This window comes from Trachurus japonicus, chromosome 19, assembly GCF_045865225.1.
Source record: "Trachurus japonicus isolate A0001 chromosome 19, Traja_1.0".
Classification (NCBI taxonomy): Eukaryota; Metazoa; Chordata; class Actinopteri; order Carangiformes; family Carangidae; genus Trachurus; species Trachurus japonicus.
The window spans coordinates 10,564,270-10,584,498 of record NC_140925.1 but is presented as its reverse complement, the minus strand read 5'-3'; the positions used below and the strand labels follow the sequence as shown (position 1 = coordinate 10,584,498).

The following is a 20,229-nucleotide window of genomic DNA, read 5'->3' as shown; positions in this document are numbered from 1 at the left end:
TCATCACCCTGACTGACTGCATTCATTTGGTATTCATTGATCTAATAATCTGGTATCAGTGCAACCACCTGGTTAAAAGACAAACATAGACTATTTAATTTGTGTCCAAGCTCTATATCAGTGGTTCTCATAGGCGGCCTTATCTATGTTTCAACCGTTTCAATTGAAACGGGCCCCAGCCACCAGGGGGGCCCCCAGCTGCCAGCCACCAAGTAAAAGACAGTACAATAATTCATCACCTAGGTTTTACCTTAACATACACACGCACACACAGGCCTACATCCACCACACACACAAACAGCTCTGTCCACCGTGCGGTCACACATTCTACCCCTGATCCGCTCTGCAACCTGATGCGCGTGTCATGCCACACCGCAACAGTAGCCTACTAATCGCTCCTAATTAATAATACGGCTGGAAATATCAATAACAACGTAGGCTTGCCTTTGAAAAAGGCCCGCAAACTATCAATAGACCCTCATTTTCCTTCTCCCAGTATTATTCCTTTTCTCTTAGCGTTTCTAATGTCCTTTTGTTTTTCCTGCTTTCCTCCTGACGTGCGCCCAGTTGCGTAATCACTTTCCTCCTCTTTTCTTTTTTTCCTCGGGTTAAAATGCCTCCAAACAGGCGATCTATGAGTACGTCCTAACTTAACAGAGAAATAAAACACAGCGAGAGCACAACTAAAATGTGATATTATTGGCAGCTTATTTACAGATTTTAATAATGGAGGAGACAGCTGTCTGTCTGCTGCTCCAGCACCGCAGCACCGACAGGATCAGCACCTGTAGACGTCTGTCTGTCCGCATGTCTCGTCCTTTCCTTGTCCGTGGTCGTGGTGCTGAAATAACGCGGAGCACTTTGCTCTCATTACTTTTGTTGCCAATTTAAATTCAGAATATTGTTAAAGCCTGTAGTTTTTGATTGTGTTAAGATTCCTGTTCATGTCTGAAAATGTAGCTACATAATGATTTTGCTTTTTGATGAAAACCAACTTCAGTCCTCGTTTTTTCTGCTAAGTCCTGGTTTCTTGCCCTGATAGTGATTTTAACACTTAATGTGTTGTGCGTACCTGGGATGCATGGATAGTGCGTTTACTGCGTCCTTTCAGGGTTTAAAGCATCAGCGACACATGGGCACATAGCTGGCAAATCATTTTATGTTTAACATAGGGCCTCATATGAAATATTGAAACGGGCCCCCAGATGCCTAAGGCCGCCACTGGTGGTTCTTGAACCTTTTTACATCCAGAACCCCTAAACTGACACAAATTAGACCACGGACCCCCCCACTGGACAAAGTTTTGAAACAAACACCAAAAATACACAAATATTTGTTCTGAGACTAAATAACGGTACTTTTTTTAGTCAATGCACGGTTAAATTACCGCCAGTGGCATGAATTTTTGGAAAAATGTCAAGAAATGTCTGGAAACAAATGTAATATTTCTGGGGAAAAAAATGTGGTAAAATTTGAGAAAAAGTAGGGGACCCCCTTGAACCCTCTGAAGGACCCCTGAGGGTCCCCAGACCCCACTTTGAGAACCACTGCTCTAAATGATACACTAAACTAAGCACACTCAATTCAACTGTGCAGACACTAGAAATGAAGTTTTTGTCATGTTAGAGAAAGTATTTTTGTGTTATGTGCTTGTGCATGCTGTACATAGTGTATGGTGGTCAAACAGTCTTAGTAAAATATAAGAAAACTAAAATAGATATTACATTTTTGGGGAAACACACATTGCTTTTTTAAATGAACATGTATCATGAAGGGAGGCGAGCCTTTGTGTTAAGACAGTCATTTATTGAGGCACTTGACACAAGCCATGGAATGTACAAATCAAATACAACAAAGTTAAGGTATTTTTCACATTCTTGCATCTGTAAACATGGTAAAGATAATACATTCTGACAATTGATTCACATTGTACTGTCGTGTCAAAGCAGAGAGACACGGAAAATATCAACACCTCGCTCAGGGTTGTTGTGCACAGTACACAACAGCTACACAAAGAGTACAAAACAGCTGTGGAGCCAGATACAAAACTATTACTCCACCCACCCATTACAATAATTCTTCGATCATGAAGAGTGCACATCTGCAGATACAGCAACATGTGGACAAGCTGCTCGTGCGCTCCCACTGGATCTGAAATGCATCCTATCGGTCATTTCACATCATGTGTGTAAGAGGTAAGTAAATTAGGGATTAGGCATCTAAGTCTATTAGCAGCACAAGAACACTTCTCTACTTCAGAAAACTGGTCATTATTCAGTAAATATACAAATACATCATCTATGTTTTTAGCAGGCATGTGCACAGGCAGTCTATGTGTGTCCTTTCTGCTTTGGCTCTCTAGGATGTAAACATTTATATATATATATATTATATTTATATATACATAACTTGATGATCATCAGTTTTATTCTTTGCAAATCAGAAAATAATTTTAGTTCATCAATAGTTGGCGCTGGTCCCCAAACACATCTGTGTATATGCCTGCTCTGTAGAAACTTTAAAGGCCAAAGAAAGAAAAACAAAACAGGTGGATAAGGCTGCTGTTCGGCTACTGTTCGTAAAGATACATGAGGTGTTGAATGTGAAAGCTACGGCTCAGTTTTTTAAGCTCTTGGTTGCTTATACACCATGTTTGTCCTAAACAGCTGGCTCAGCTGGTGCTCACATCAGTAAAGGTTGGTGACAGTAAGGCTGTAGTTTAGGAAAAAACGTGTTCTGAGTATCAAACGCTCAACTTCCTGTTGGCTGAAGTTCGTTCAGACGGTTGTACTACGTTTCAGTAGTTTCCTGGGAACCTGAGGAGAAGTTTGCATTAAAACAAATAAATGCAAATTACTCACTCGTAGTTGGTTCTTCTTTCCTAACAGATGGATTTCAGGCCATATCAACTAGATAAATGCCCTGCCAAATATAAAATGTCAAATGAATGAATGAAAATAGTAAAATTAATGGTGGTTGGTTTAGGGGAAGACTCGTCACAGCCTTTGTGTGTTTAAAATTTTAAACAAGCACTGGCCCTACGAGAGGAGGATTAACCTGCACCAGACAGTTCCTTCAATGGAGCTATTTGTTGAGAGGACGACTGTGATTGTCACTTGATGAGAGCTTCAGCCATCACTAACTTTGTTTACATGGGCACAAATAATCGGAATAAAATAGGAATAAATGCCGATCCGAATAAAATTGCATCATGTAAACAAGTCGATTGGAAAATTTTAATCCGAACGGGCTCATTCTGAAATAAATTTCTTTCCGATCAAGACGGGTGGTTCATGCTGGTCAATTTTTGGATCAAGATCCATGTAAACAGTTAATCTGATCAAAGTAGTCTCTGTAGGCCACACGGCTGTAAAACGTCAGTTCTGGACAAATGCAACGTGGCTCATGTAAACACCCGATCGGATATCACATGTAAACAATTAACCCGAAAGACTCATTTGGAATGAATTCAATCAGAAAGAGGAAACAGTGTGCTGTGTGCATGTAAACTGACCGATTGTGTTCACAAGAACAGAGGTCACGATCCTCTGAGCAGCACCAGGTCTTCTTTAGGGGCAGACTGGAGGCTACACTGAGTCGCTATCAAAAAGTGAAGAGACGGACTCAACCAGGCTGGGGCTAGCTAGCTGCTAGCATGCTGACTTAAGTATGTGAAAGGAATAGAGAGAAGAGAAGAGTTGCTTTCCATTCATGGAGCTCTTAGGAAGATAGGAAATGACGTTTGATTCAAAAATTGCAATTGCAAAAGGTGCTAATGCTAATGTAAGCTATGTAACGATAGCAAAAACTTTCACATGGCTCCTTTAAAAGCTATAGGTAGTGACTGTTTGATACTCAAAACATAGGTTTTCCTTTAAGGAGTGTGGACAGAGGAAGTTGTTGCAGAGTCTATCATAGACCAACAGCCATCTTCTCCACAGCGTCTCAGATTGACAGGTGTGTGTCAGTCCTCATGTTGTTTGGTTTTTATGTTGGTGGCCTGGTGGTGAGAGTGTGACCACGTTTACACAGGGACAATGAACACAGAGATTTTACACCGTCATGCACTGTGTGAGATCTCTCTTTTTTTTTTTTTTTTTATCTCTGTCAGAACATGGGGAAAATCTGCCGCCAGCCTGTTTACACAGACACGCTGCGTCTGCTCCACACAGATTTTTAAAAAACCAGGTTTGTTTGTTTTTTATACCTGTGTTAATCCCTCCTATTAACCCGTCCCGTTCTGTGGAGTGAGGCTCTCCCAGGGGCAGATGATCTCTTTAGCTCCCACGCCTCCCCGAGAGGCAGCCCGGTGCTCCTCATCCTCATCCTCCGACTCTATGGGGTAGATACGGCACTCCGGAGGAATATCCACTTTAATCTGGAAGAAACTGTTCAAGGTTGAAGAAAAGGCTCGATGTGAGACACATTTTATACAGATTGAATCCAAATGGGCAGGTCAACGTTAGACAAAATAGTCACATTTTAAAAGTATTAGTTCATCTATTGATTCACTGCACACTTGGGGATAGGGAAATAAGGTACGATAATACATCAATTGTCTATTAAGTTGTTGTGGTTGATGTAAACTGTTTATTTACAGTTACGTTTCCGGTCACACGCTCAATTTATACTGAATAATCAATTTTGGTTTTGTTTTGGTCTCCACCACCTCTATGTCTCCACTGTCTGTTATGTACGATGCCACTTTGTGCTGAAAATATTTTGTGAACAGAACCTGAGGTTAAGGGCATAGTGTGCTCACAAATCACAGTTTTTGACCTTGTGAGTTAAATGTTTCCATGAAGCCTTGAGGGAACTTCTTTTAATTTAGTACTCAAGGATGAACTGATTAGATTATGGTGGTCACAGGTCAAAAGTCAAGGGTCAAGGTCGTGGTGATTTTCATGAGCATCATCAATATCTCATAACTCTTTTGCATCGATTTCCATTTACACCTAAGGACAAACTGATTAGACTTTGGCAGTCGAAGGTCTTCACTCAGCAATTGTTCATATTTTATCTGACTGGACCAACAGGGATGTGACTTAAAAGTAGTTTGAACTAAGAAGCCATATTCACTTTTGTATGTATTATGTAACAGAAATCTGTTGAACAGTACTTAAACTGTTACTGTAACCATAATTCCTGCACTTTATTTGTCTAATTGCTTGCACTTTTATATTCCAATGTTTGTTTTGTTATGTATCTGTCTTTATTCACTATGATGTGTGCTGCTGCCTTTCTTGGCCCGATCACCCTTGTGAAAGAGGTCTTGATCTCAATGGGTCTTTTATCTGGTTAAATAAAAAAATATTGGAGTCATACTGCCTGTAGTTAGACTGAGGTCACAGGACTAGACTGTAGTCTCTAATGTTCACCTAATATGGACAGTAAAATATCAAAATGATTAAATACATCACTTGAAAGTTCAAGTCTGTCTGATTTCCAACCGGTTTTACAGACAGGACTCACTTTCCGATCCGTCTGGGCGGGGCCTGACTGGGTTGATCGGGGCTGATCGGCTGAATGCGGCTGCTGGTCCCGGCGGCTGAGTGGCATTTAGGCGACAAGCTGGCGAACATGGTGGAGGGGGTGCAGCCCCGCTTCAGCAGGCGGCGCAGCGACAGAGCCATGCGGGATTTGGACACACTCCCACCCGCCATGGGTGCTGCTCGGGCCTCGGGGTTGTTCCCGTCTCCCTCTCCTCCTTCGCCGGCCTCCACCCGGCGCTCGGACACCGAGGTGCTGTCCAAGGCCACGCTGATGGGGGAGGGACAGGCCGGGGTGTGGGCCAGGAAAGGCAGAGAGGGTGAGGCGTTGGCAGAGGGGGGGTCGGTGAAGCCGGAGTAGACGGCGAGGTGGGGGACAGGGGTGGTGAAGCGGCACAGCTGTGAGGTCAAAGGTCAAAAGATTCAAGTTAGAGAGAATCATAAGAGGGAAATCAGCAGAAGGTTTTACAAGCAAAATCACCAAGAATTTATAATGTTTAATCAACTGAAACATCATAACAAACCCAAGACTGGGCAAAGCATGACAACTGACTCCAAAACATCCCACAATACTCTGATAACCAACTCAAAACACCCGTCAGTTTAAAAAAAAAACACCTTAAATTTGTTTCTGCCCATCAATAAGCTCATTGATCTGAGTATGATACAAACCTATTAAGGCAAGGAGGAACCTTAGATACAGTAACACATGTTATTGTATTTGATAGTAATACTGGAGGGAAACAAAAGTAAAAAAAAAGAAGAAGAAATATGTTTTTAAAAAATGAAGTGAAAAAGGAGAAATGCATTTGAAAGCAAAACAAAATGCACGAGAGAAAGAAAGAAATGAAAAAGACAGAAAGTAAGAAATGGGAGAAAGTAGAGATAGAGAGAAAAGCATGAAAACACAGAGAGAACAAAAGAAATGCACTAAAAAAAAGGAGAGAAAGTGTGAAAAACAAAGTCAGAAAGAAAGAAACCCATGAAGAAAGAAAGCAGCAAACATTAAGAATGAAAGAGAAAATGAAGAATGACAACAGGAAGTTCCACAGGAAGAGAAACAGAGATAAACTGTGTCTGGTCTCATTACCAGTAATCTGGACCACCATCATCATCATCATCATCATCATCAGATATGGCGGACAGCTGTGGGAACGTGATGTTCAGATGAGATGAAACAGTGAGTGAAAGACGAGTCAAGACAAAGACACATGAGAGTGAGAGTTTGTGGTTCGAGGATGTTTTATTGTGGCTGATGAGAAAACAAACACTAATAGTACAGAGAGTGTGTGTGTGTATGAATGAGTGGAGATGGACGGTACGACACACACCATGACAAATAACACAACACACACACACCAGTTGCTGGTCGTATGAACAGAAACACAACAGATGGAAACAGATAGTGGTCGTTTGTCCTCTCTGTAGTTTACCCTGTGTTTAAAGGCTCAGTTCACTTTATTTTGTTGTTGTTGTTAGCCCAGGTTTTGCTCTATTCAAATTCAGTAAAATGTAACTAGTGGAGGAGAATAAATCTCAGTGGTAAACAGTTCAAAACCTGGAAAATACTTGACAAACCAAAACTATGAACCACAAAGGAGAAGTGGTTACAGGTTGTTGTTGTTTTCTCGTTGTACTTGACATCTTCATTTTTTTTAACCTAATGTGTAAGTGGCTTCTGTTTTCAGGATCACATGTTCCACATTTCCATGTCACTTTCATTCTTATATTTGCTTCTTTGTAGGACCAAAAAAAAGATTTTTTCTTTCTCTTTCTGTAGCACCAACAAACAAAGCAACAAGACAGTGAGGACATTCACCTGTGTGATTCTCTGACATGAGCATGGATGGATTTTACATGTGGAGGTTTGAATGTGAAAACAACCTGCTACGGCTTAGTTTTTATCCACTTGTGGGCGATGGAAACAAACTGACGGCTATTAACCGATAACTATGTGTGTTTGCCTTTTTTTCTTTACTTATTACTGCCGAAAAAAGAAGAAAGAAACAAAAAAAGAAAGCGCTTAGAGTGAAGCAAACAGTAAGGCTGTGAGATGTAAATCCAAGACAATGAGCTATAAAAGACACTAAAAAGCTCCATATAACTGGAGGGAACTACATTTGTCTGATATCTCTGTGAGTTAATGAGTACGAGCAACCCCTCTTATATTACTTATACTTATCGCAGCTTTTAAACTGAGGCTACATGGCATTAAAATATATATATTATCATTAACAAATAAATAAAGCTTTTTTTTGAATAAATAAATAATAATAAATCACTGTAGATCATGTGTTTATCTCTTAGGAGGAGGGGGAGGAGGGGCGTCCTTGCCCTGCTTGCTAAGTTTGCTCATGACCTGTGTGATGTCAACAGGCGCACTGGCGGCCATCTTGGCTTTGAACTCCTGCTCCTGCTGCCGGAGGATGATCGGGCTCGGACTGGGCCGCCTGTTCCTCGCATTCTGCTCCAACTGGGCGTCACTGGGAGACGGGAGGGATGTGATCCATGAAGAGTGGGATGGAGAGGAGTAGGAGGAGGAGGAGAAGAGAAGAGAAGAGGAGGAAGGGAAAGACAAGGTGAGAGTTAAGTCTTGTAGAGTGATAAATGTGGTGGTTTTAGGAAGCAAAACATCAGCCAGAGAGATTAGAGAACTTTAGTTCCTCAGACCAGCGTCACTCTTACGTCTTTGTGGGGAATAGTTGATGTTTCCATTTCCTCATTTGACTCTGCAGCTGTTTCTGTCTCAGGCTGATTTTTTTTTCCAACAAGTTGCCAAATTACTGCCACTTCTAAATCCCTTCTTAAAACACATGTCTTTCCTTTACCCTTTGTGTTATTTTATTGTTTGATCCCCATTATTGTTTGGAAATGTCACCTGAATTCTTCTTTTCTCTTATCTTACCAATAAAGCACCTTGTAATTATATAAAACGTTTTAAAAGTTTGTGTGTGATGGCTGAAGATTTACTTTTCTTGGACTACTGTGATTTTCAGGACTCATGATGTTGTATCTAGGGACCACAATGGAAATAAGCCCTGTGGCTTTATTGTGTTATCCCGACCTTCTGTTTTAACTATAGTGCAGAAATGTATCATGTTTTATAACAAAGTGTCAAATAAAATCAATCCATCAGATCGTTTTCATAAAGCTAAATCCGAGCTTTGTGAGGACACCATGCCTTTGACCCCTCAAATCAAAATCAGTTTATCCTTGAGTCCAAGCGAAGATCTGTTATAGATTTGACAGATTCCCTTAAGGAGTTCTTGAAATATTACATTAATGCGGCCAACGCATGTTTGTTAAGGGCCAGAGTGAACCTGACCTTTGAATTTTGACCTTTAATCACTTTTTTCAATTTCAATTTCCAATTCTGATCAGTTTGTTCTTGAGTCCAGATGAAAGCTTTTAGCAAACCTGAAAAAATGTGTTCAAGATATCACGTTCTCAAGGCCAAAACCCATGTTTTATGAGGTCACCACGTGCATGACCTTTGACCCCCAAAATCAAACCGATTCATCTTTGAGTCCTTGTGAATGTTTCGTGTCTTTGAGTCAAGAAAAGAGAAATAAAAGTTTCCTCTTACGTGAACTTGTGCTCCTCAGGACCGATGGCCTTTTTCATCTGGTCCTTGAAGACCGGAGATTTTATGTAGCGCCCGTATTTGTCCTGAAACACCAACACATCATGAATTATAAATGGGTGAGTTAATGAGTTAATTTAAACAATCTTATCCTGTGGTCAAACCCCACGTATGGGTGCGTTCACTGACCTTCTTCATGAGCATGTAGATGTGAGTCTGGGCTGGGTCCAGGACGTATCTGTGTGGGTGTTTCAGGCCTCTCACTGTGACTTCCATTGTCTTTCCGTCGATGTTGATCCAGCGTGGAGCGCCGCGGGCCAGGAAGGTCCTGGGATCGAGAGATTTGGAGAAACACATGGGAAACAGTTCAACACGAAGCTGAATGACGTGACTCTGAGCAGCTGCTGCAGCAGGTTTTCAATTAATGATAAAAACATCCCACAGCTAAACAGAGTCAAGTCTTTATATTAGTATTTTATTTATCATTTACTCGTCAATCAACTTTCCTATTTTCACATAATCTGCAGCTATTTTTTTTCAGTAGTTGATGAAATATCAAAAATCCTCCAGTCAGAGAAACTGCAGGAAACAATAATCATTTAAGCCATTATCAAATCAGCCTCTGATTTATTTTCTATCACAGGCTAATGGGCAAATCAATAATATTGACCATTCTTTTCAGCTACAGTATAGAGGAGAAGACGTTACTTGTAGATCGCCTCTGCTTTCTCTTTCATGGTCGCAGCTGTGCCCCACTTCAGATCCTCACAGGCTTCCCAGAATGCCACGTTCTCACCTGAAACAGGTCAAGACGGAAAAGAAAACACAGCTAGCACGCTGCTCATCTTACAGTGTCTCAATGTAAAGGCACCACAAATGAATCTCCAGAGTCGACCATCCTACTGCTGAATTCTTTCTTCAGGAAGAGTCTGAAATCTTCTAGTCCTCGAGGGTCTGCGAGCAGCTCGCCGAAGCTGAAGGTCCACCTCTCCACACGCATCTTGGTCGGTATCTCCACACTGACGACGTATACACACACAAACAGCCACAGAGGAAGAAAACCATTAACGTAGAAGAGATGGCACATTATCTTAAATGAGTGTAATTCAACCTGACGCACTTGGGCATGTTCAGAGTCCAGTATGTGACGTCATCAGTGAGCCAGGGGTTGCTGGGAAGACACTTGGAGAGGAACGGGTCGTGGCCCTGGTAGGTGGTGCAGTATTTCACCAGGCTGTGAGAAGAAGAGGGGGAAATGACTGTTTATAATGTTTGAACAAAGGCTAAACTTAAACTTTGACGTGTAAAATGTGTTTCGTTTGTTTGTTCGAGTCATCAGAAGTGAATTTACAGCACGTCTGTGACTTTGCATTTGTGTTTTGCAGTGCAATGACCTCTCAGGGCCACCGTACTAATGTGATACACTGCAAAAACTCAAAATCTTTCCAAGAATATTTGTCTTATTTCTTTTCCAAATGTCTCAATTTTAGTAAAAACTAATCTCTTTCCACTTAAAATAGGACTCATCACCTAAAAATGAACTTGTTTTTAGACAGTTTTCACTTGTTTCAAACTAATTTTCAATTGAAATAAGTAGAAAAATCTGCCAGTGAAAGCAAGTTTTTTGTGCTTAAATAAGAAAGAAAAACTTGATCCACTATCAGATTTTTCAACTTATGTCAAGTGAAAATATGCTTGAAAAAAGTAAAAAAAAAAAAAAAAAAAAAGTGTCTAAAAACAAGTTATTTTTTTAAGATGAGTCTTATTTTATGTATAATTAGATTTGTTTTGACTAGAAATGACATTTTGACTAGAAATAATAAAAATATTCTTAGTAAGATTTTGAGTTTTTGTAGTGTATAAGTATCCAAAAAAAAAAAAAGAAAAGTCAGGATTTTTTTTAAAGGTTTTGTTTACATTTTTTGCACAACATGATAATACGTTACTGAGGAGTTATGAAAAAGTGACCCGCATAGTTTCTGCTACATAGAAGTAACATGAACTGACAGCAGATGTGTCAAATTTCTCCTGTGCGTGACTTTCACCTGTCCTCCTTTTGTTGGTGACTCAGGTAAAGATATTGTGTACAGTATTTGCTATTTTTAAACACACTCTTTGTGCTACAAACAGCGTGAACCACCTGTCCTGTCACGGATACAGTATGAGAAGAAGTGAAAACGCAATCTTACGCGCCAATGGACACAGATGACTTCACTCTGGGCCTCATGATTGACTGCTGTGTAAAGATCATCTGCAGGGAGCAGAGCAGAGATGACAGCTATAAAACTGTGAGGAAAACAGGTCAGTCCCTGTGGATCGGCGCTAACAGTTAGCGCAGCTGCTTGGTTCAGATGAAACGCAGTGAGAGAAAAATGTTGGAAAAGTCAAAAGGAAGAGAGGAGGATAAAATCTCACTTACAATTCTCTCGTAGAAGTCCGGGGTTTTTGTCTTGGGGGGAAACAAAGTAAACATTAAATGGTGCTTTACATTTATTATGTGTCAAATGACTGACAAATACAATAATCAAAGGCACAGTGGAGTGTTAGGTGGATTTGATTCTCTAATGGATGGTCATTTACTTGTTTAGATTGCACACAAAAAAATAGTTTTGTTGTATGTTGCAGTGAATATCTATTATAGTAATATAGTTGTCTACAAATCTAATTCTATGATGTTTATCTTTCCCTTCCTGCACTGACTTTTTCTATGATTGGTGTTGCAGGGACTGTGAAATGCAAATGCAGATACGACTGTTTAAAATGCATAACAATAGACTGTATTTGTTTGTGCATATAAAATATGAGAGTCTTTCTAAAAATAGACTTCCGAGGAGAAAAAAATCCCAGCGTATCGCCTTGTTTACAGTATCCCAAGATATAGGAATGTATCCTATCATCAACCCCTTCAAGTTTAAGTTCAGGCTATGATGTAGAAGTAATTTTAAGATGTAAGAGAAACATAATGATAAGGATAAATATGCATTGATGTGTTTAAGTGTCCGTAAGGAGTTTGAAAATCTGGATACGAAAACAGAGCCACAGGAAATGCCTGCAGAAGAGGAGAGGAGAGGAGAGGAGAGGAGAGGAGAGGAGAGGAGAGGAGAGGAGAGGAGAGGAGAGGAGAGGAGAGGAGAGGAGAGGAGAGGAGAGAAGAGAAGAGAAGAGAAGAGAAGAGAAGAGAAGAGAAGAGAAGAGAAGAGAAGAGAAGAGAAGAGAAGAGAAGAGAAGAGAAGAGAAGAGAAGAGATTAATTTCTGTAAGAGATAGTTTCATGTTTGAAACAGCAGACAGGGAGAGGACAGGGAGGATAAGACGCCTCGACTGCACACACATGGATCCATGCATCAAAGCCTCTTATGCAAAATAAGCTGATTGGACAGGAATTATCTTCATACAGGTCATACACAGACTCACCTGTTACCTCGCCTGAGTTAGGATCTGTTCGTCGCTCCAGCCCAAAGTCCATGCCGCTCACCGTCCTGGGCTACAGACACACACAGCAAACAAACAAACAAACAAGATTTCACAATATGTGCTCATTATGGAGGTCATTAACTAAAGCAGACAGCAATGAGGTGTGAAAAACTGGACTTCCATGTTGAAGTGTCCAACTGTTGGTCCCTCCAGAGACCAATAGGTGCTCCAGCTGCATCAATTAACTCATATCTGGGTCAATATAAAGCTGACCTTTTTTATTTCAGTTATACCGGAGCACATTTTTGCTTCATTAAACTACCACAATCCACTTGACACAGAGTGAACCGGGGTCATTTGGGAGCTCTGGATGTCTGGTCGGCGGTCAGCGATCCAGCCTGAAGACACCCGAGTTAGACCGAGACTCACAAGGTGGAAAACCCACGGCATCCCACTCCTACCCAGTCTGAAATATTAATCACTCATGCCCTTTTCCTCTGACTGGACATGTAATGGTAATGAGGCATCATGGGTAGAGATAATGAGATACCCTGGGAAGTATAGACAGACACAGAGTGTAATTTATTTTCAGACCTCTCTGTCTGCTAAGCAATCCTCCGTTATCTACAGTACATGAAGCTGCATCCTGTGTGCGCAGTACAAGTCTGATAGCTATCTGAGTGTGTGCATGTGTGTGTGTGTCAGTGTATTCTCACCGGAGGCCTGTGAACCACCCAGTAGGCTCTCTCCTGGCAGTCAAAAACCACACGGTCTGGTTTCTTCCTCTCCTTTGCAGCTCTATAAACACACACACACACACACACAGGATCGTCACAGCTGTGTGATCTTCAATTCAAGTGTCGTCTTTGAGTTCCTCACACACCTACCTGTACTGTTCCTTAGCTTGCATCACTATAAAATCCCATTTATGATTCATCCACTTGTGCAGACGGTTATACTGCTCCTGAGGACATAAAACGATGCGTCACTAAACGCCGAGAACAAACAAAGACAAATTCATTTCTCCCGGGACTCTCGGTCTCGCTCTCACCTGCTCGTACAGCGCCAGGATTCCTTTCTTCCGTATGTTTCTTTTCGCCAGGTAGATTGCTTTCGGTAGTGAAACAAAAAGGGAAGCGTTAGCTGAGCAGTGATGAGAGAGTGACCTGAGATTGAAATGTAAAACTGAACTACTACTACTAACCATAATCTGTATCCTCAACAGGCCACTGCTGTGCGGGCCAGAAGTACGGTGTCTGGAAAGGACAAAACCAAAAACCTTATTTTTAAAGCAGTACTAAAGAACTTTCAGTTTTGGTCGAGTTTGGCGGTGCCTGTGGACCAAAGCGGTAGTGTTTTGCCTGAAGAAAGACTCCATTTCCCATGAACACTAGCGTGAAGCCCTGTAAATATCCTGCATTAAAATGAACAGAAGACATCAAAACTAAGTTTCTGTTTCCAGTGGATCATTTCAAAGTGAAAACACAAACATAATCCATTGCTAAAGTACCGTTTTGCCTGTTCCCTCCTTGTTGTGACTCGCAAAAGTGAAAGTGAAACTTAAGTGAGAGCCGGGTTCCTACCATGCTCCTCAAAGCTGCTTAGTGCCAGAGAAGGAGATACAGACCCCCTCAGGCCACGACAGAGGTGTCATTCAACTTGTTGTAAGTCGATGTATCATCACAAAAGTTATGAAAATATTTTATGAAGGTTGAAAAGTTCCTTAGTGTTGGTTTAAATTAATTCTTTGCCTTAATTCTGAGAAGGAGAGAGGGACAGAGGATGATGTGGCGCAAGGGACTGTGGGTTGGACTCAGTTAGGTTTACACCTTTATGTTGTCTAATTGATCATATTTTCTCAATTTTGTGTCGTGGCTCTATATGTCAGTTTATGAACTTGTGTCAAACGATTATTTACTAACATAATCCTCAAGTGTGTCGCTACATACGATTTCTAACTGTTCCAGATCGAGTAGTAGGACCTTTCCCAGTCTCTATTCCAGATCGAGTTACTGTATATCTGACAGAAATACCCACAACAAGAGAGCGAGCAAACTGGTAAACGACACCAACCGGATGTTGCGTGGCCTGCTCACCTGTTGCTCGCACTGCAAAGTTTACAAACCTCACCTAAAGCAGTTAACGTCGATATTTATTTTTCTTCTGAAGTCATGTTTAATCTCGGGAGTTTCCGCAAGATGTCGTGTCGGCTGTGTGAAACCGTCACTATGAACAGCAGCTGTGTGGTCCAGGTCTGGCTAGCATGCGTGTTTGTCAGATTATATAGTTAGAAATTGGTTGAAACGGTCCTCAAGTCTGTGTTCTCTTACACTTTTCAAGTCGGTAAAGATTAAAAAAAAACTTTGAGTGTGTATCAGTCTGTTTTGACTAGTTCACTCCAACATGAATATCAGGGATGATCATCACACAGAGATCCAAAAATCTTGTAAACCTAATAATGCCACACCGTTTGTCCACATATAAGACCACAAATACACTTTTGACATCTTATGACACATTGATACATTGTTCAACCTTAATCAACTCAAAACTGTATAGAATATATTGAAATTAGAAAAAAGAAAGCTTCAACAAAATTATATCTACATTTAATGATGTAAAATTTACTGCTGTGTCTTAAAGCAGTACTAAAGAACTTTCAGTTTTGGTCGAGTTTGGCGGCGCCTGTGGACCAAAGCGGTAGTGTTTTGCTTGAAGGAAGACTCCATTTCCCATGAACACTAGCGTGAAGCCCTGTAAATATCCTGCATTAAAATTAACAGAAGACATCAAAACTAAGTTTCTGTTTCCAGTGGATCATTTCAAAGTGAGAGCACATACATAATCCATTGCTAAAGTGCCGTTTTGCCTGTTCCCTCCTTGTTGTGACTCGCAAAAATGAAAGTGAAACTTAAGTGAGAGCCGGGTTCCTACCATGCTCCTCAAAGCTGCTTAGTGCCAGAGAAAGAGATACAGACCCCCTCAGGCCATGACAGAGGTGTCATTCAACTTGTTGTAAGTCGATGTATCATCACAAAAGTTACGAAAATATTTTATGAAGGTTGAAAAGTTACTTAGTGCTGGTTTAATAACAATTATACATCAACAAAATTGTAAAAAAAATTATGAAAATGACCTTTATTTTGACAGTCATCTGTGAAATCAGTCAAGAAAAAAAACCTAATGAAACATTGAAAAGGATGTTTCTTGTTCTGTTTGAGTGAGACCACAGAATAACTTTAACTTTACAACTAGAATAGTTCCTTTGGGTTTCAAATGTTTGTGGTGCAAAAAAATAAAATGTGATGTGTGGTGTGATTTACCTGGAAGCGATAGAGGGATGCATCTGGTTTGATCACTAAACGTTTGTGGTCTTGTAGAGGGTAGATGTAACCTAACGCCACCAGTTTAGAGCCAAAACTCCTCGCCTCTGAACACAGAAGACAGAGAGACAGAGAGAGAGAGATGAGCAGGAATATAACAGCTGCTGTTGCATGATAATTTAGTTGGATTATTATAAAATGATTTCAAAAAATAGACTTGTATCCTCACCTAGTGCGTCAATCTGAAATCTGTCTACTAACCACGCAATTATGTCTTCACCTGAGGGAAGCAGACAGGATGCAAATGATAAGTCAGAGGTAAAAAAATATATATATAAAAAAAGGAAAGAAAATTATGCAGAACCCGTTATAAAACCATCTCTAAGAGGAAATAAGTGCTGAGAGTGTGTCGTGTTGATGGGTAGATGGGTAGGTGGGTGGGTGGGTGTACGCCTGTAAATGCCAAACCCCTCCACTGCTGGCTGTGTCGACGGCCTGTTAGCCGCTGCTGCTAATGTGGGGAGACAGGAGGAAGGAGGGGGAAGCACAGGAAGCAACAAGAGAAGAGGAGGAGGAGGAGGAGGAGGAGGAGGAGGAGGAGGAAGAAGTGGAGAGGAGGAAAGGAAAATGATAAAAGAAAAAGTTCTCCCAGCTTCATTCTCCTCCATCACTACCTCCTCACTGTCTCTCTCTCTCTTTCTCTGTGTTTCTGTCTCTGTTTTTTTTCCTCCCTCTTGCCCACTCTATCATCATCATCCTCCTCCTTCACCTCCTACTTTTTTCCCTCTCTCTCTCTCTCTCTCCGACTCCGAGACCGCGGGGGTTGTCATGGAGATGAAATCTGTAGCTCTCGAGTTTGAGCCCGGAGCTGTGGTATCCTCCAGTGAGGCTATGCAGGGAAAATCACTCAACCAGCCGCTGAATAACATCGAGTGTGTGTAGCTACTGTATATGTGCATTCGACAGTGTGTCTGTATTGTGTATGTGTATATTTGTGTGAATTGTGTTTGTGTGTGTGTGTAGTGCGTCCTCTTTTACCGGTGATAGCATGTGGTATTGTTGTGATAACCAGTCGCTGAGGCTGAGACTTGACTCCTGTTTTGGGGTCCTGCATCTCCAGCAGCACCTTCTCCGCCTGCAGAGGAAGATCATCAGGTTACCACAACAACCACGACAATAACAACAACAGCAACAGATTGTTGCGGTGGGATAGAGGGGGCAGAGGTCGCCATGCCAACAGGTTGCTTTGACAACAGGTTGGAAAATCAGGCTGTGATTTGAGGATTTTTTTTTCTTTTCATCAAAGCAGGTTAGATGTCATTTTCATGGCCAAGATCTCAAATAATATCTGATAATGATCATTATCATCATCTTCAACATTGTTAACCTCTTTTTGATGGAAGATTTGGGGGGAAATTGCGGTAACCCTTTAATTTACAGGCCTTTAATTACGTGATAATGTCAAGAAATAGCCAAGAAATAACAACTGATTGCGTCATAATGTCTAGAAATAGCCTAGAAATATCAGTCAATTGCAAAGACTTGGTAAGGAATTGCAAGGATTCTGGTCTTTCCCAAATAATTCAAAGCATGAAAAGCATGTGTAATCTTTTGCCTTTATGAAAAACATGACATATATGAAATTGACTGTTATTTCTTGGCTACTTCTTGACATTATCACGTAATCAATGGCCTGTAAATTAAAGGGTTACCGAAATTGCATCTACTGTTATTGCCTGTCGTTGACTTTAAATTTGACCCTCTGAGATATTTAGACTCGGAGGCACATGTTTGGTGATTTCATGACTGTGACTATTCAGCTTTTTCATCCAAAAACAACAATATAATTCTGCACCTCTGCTCTGCATTTAAACACTGCGAGAGGTGAGATGTGAGGAGTGCTACATGCATGATCTCATGGCCTTTGTTTGGCTTGTGTGGGCGGTTTGCACTGAGTCACTGCCCTGTAACCAGTGTTGGGTTTTTTTTTTTTGGGGGGGGGGGGGGGTTGATTTATTTTTTCTCTAGCGATCATACCATCGGAGCCCCACAGGTACACCAGAGCTCAGGTGTGTACCAGAAAGCAAGATACTGTGCAGAGCATTAATGCGGTGTCTGTGCGTGAGGGAGAGAGAGACAGAGTATGCTGCTCACTCTCGGGCCTGTTTGAAGTGGCTTTGTGCTTTGAAGTCATCCTGGAGAGGCTATAAGCCGCAGGCTGAGCCAGACCAAAGTGGGCTTTCATGGACCAAAACATGAGGTTCTCCTGGAAATGAGTTCTGAGTGGGCATTCCCCTGGAGAGTGGGACATTGTGAGCGAGTGCTGCTGCATCTGGGATCAATAGGCTCTGGAAATATATTGCAAATGAAGCTCCAGTAGCTTTTGTTTCAATTATTTCCGGCAAATGTTTTTGCTAAAGCCAAAAGTCAAATATCCAGCTCTTCATGTGAATGGATTTTTGAAATGTGAGATGAAGTAGTGAGCTGTATGTTCTGTGGCTACAGGAGCCGGCTGTCGTTTTCCAAAACACAGTGCCTGGATTAACTTCTTCCCAGCGGCTGCTTGGTGTAAATGGAAGCACTGATACTGATCCAGGCTTAATGCTTATTAAAATGAATGACCTTATCACTGTGAAAAGGTTGCAACAAAACACAGTCTAACATTTAGTGCGATGGGCAGATATAGGGAGTGCACAGGAGCAACAAAAACAAAAAAAAAAGAGAAGCGATGTGCTGCATTTTGTTGTCTTGTCATCCTGTTTGCATGAAATATTATTTTCCCACGGATTTGAATTAATCATGTAATCAAAATTCAGATGTGTATGCATAATTTAACATGGCACACTTGTTGTCTGTCTCGAAGCTTTTCTTCAAACCATTCTGTAGCACCTGTGGGGTTTTATGCTTTGGAAAAAAATAAAGTACATAAATCTATACACTACAAGCACTGGGAAAACAGAATACCTCTGAGGACCTGTGGAGAATACAGAGAGTTTTAGAGGCTATTGCAGTTAATAAGAGTAAATGACAGTAGAGCCAGGGTTACAACAGGTAACTACAGCCCAGGGCTTGCGTTGGAGAATTCATATAAGTGACCTATCTATAGGTGCAGGTATATTCTCAGAGCCCTGAGCAGAGGCTGTGATCATCAGCACTGATGTAGAAGGATAACCTACCTTCTTGAGACAAGCCATCCGTGGACGATATCTCTGTCCATGATCCCGGATAGCGTTTTTAATGGTCATAATGATGCTTTTTCCCCCCTCTCACACAGAAACGTATATGATGTTACTGTCGAGCGTGAGCCCCTGTGTCGTGTGGGGATGCTGGAGGGGAAGTGCAATAAGCGATACTGATGGTGCATTCGCTTGCTCTCCATCCGCTGCTAGTTGGAGCTTCGGAAATTGCATACACGCTTTTATATACACACCTCTCACGTATAAGCGAGAGTCAGCCTAATGACACATGGCATATAAAGTGAGCAAATGCGCGATATATATCAATTACATAGAGTTGTATGTCATTAATTCATTCACAACAGGCTAATATGTAAAAAGTATGGGATAATTTAATAGAAAACATTTTTATTAATCCATTATTGATAGCAATCGTCCTACCATTTTCTAATACATATTCCGGTTGATTCGTGAAAATGTTTAGGCCTACTCATTTCAAATCGAGGCCTTTTCCGTCCGTATTTCCAGTTTTGTTGGCGTTTTTGGAATACGTTCAATGTACAAAATCCCCACGTTCCCCACAGTCCGTGAAGGCAGCATACCTAAAGCTCGAGGGGGGAACCAGCCAATCAGAGCGCTGCTTTTTTCTAACGGTCAAACTGTGTGTGACGCAGTTACGGGAGTAAACCAGCAGAGGGCGACGTGTCATCAACGGAGCAGTGTCGAGCTCCGATTTAATTACACTTTTTAAAGATTATTTTGTCATTTACAAACACATAAAGTATTTTATATAGTTACATACGACTGTTAAAATGAGTGCTTCAGTTGTAATTCAGGAATCGGGATCGCTAAATCCGTGTAAAGTTGAAAGTTAAGTGAAATGAACGCTTTAATCTTAACTTTTTCAAATAATATAGCGTCAATTAAAGTGTATTTGTGTGTGTCGAGACACTTAGTAGCTACAGAATCGCTGCGTTTGCGTGAATGAAGTGTTTATTATTATTATTATAATTAGCGTTAGCAGTAGCACTATTAAGTCAGAGTTTTAACAGGATATATCAACTTTATCCTGTCTACAAAACAAAAAAGCTGTTAAAACTACCAACATATGTATTGCGTTTAATGTTTTTAATTGATATGTGATTTTGCGTCTATTTATTTATTTGTTTTTGCTTTATTATTTTTCATTTAATTATTCATCTACCGGTATTTTTTGTTTTTGTTTTTGTTTAGCTATTTATTTCT

The 20,229-nt window shown here is 40.9% G+C and overlaps 1 protein-coding gene across 1 annotated transcript; it reads right to left on the bottom strand.

Annotated features, from left to right (window-relative positions):
• Positions 1 to 4,089: 4,089 nt before the first annotated feature.
• rgs9b (regulator of G protein signaling 9b) lies at positions 4,090 to 20,013 on the bottom strand. The gene is made up of 19 exons (XM_085762379.1): positions 18,985 to 20,013; positions 16,847 to 16,943; positions 16,038 to 16,088; positions 15,809 to 15,915; positions 13,690 to 13,741; positions 13,537 to 13,595; positions 13,373 to 13,449; positions 13,202 to 13,283; positions 12,493 to 12,555; positions 11,492 to 11,521; positions 11,262 to 11,323; positions 10,193 to 10,306; positions 9,976 to 10,091; positions 9,781 to 9,868; positions 9,262 to 9,400; positions 9,076 to 9,158; positions 7,849 to 7,972; positions 5,473 to 5,888; positions 4,090 to 4,388 (listed from the first exon to the last, which is right to left on the bottom strand). The coding sequence occupies exons 1-19, from the start codon at positions 19,051 to 19,053 to the stop codon at positions 4,226 to 4,228; spliced, it is 1,992 nt and encodes a 663-aa protein (XP_085618505.1). The 5' UTR covers positions 19,054 to 20,013; the 3' UTR covers positions 4,090 to 4,225.
• Positions 20,014 to 20,229: the final 216 nt, after the last annotated feature.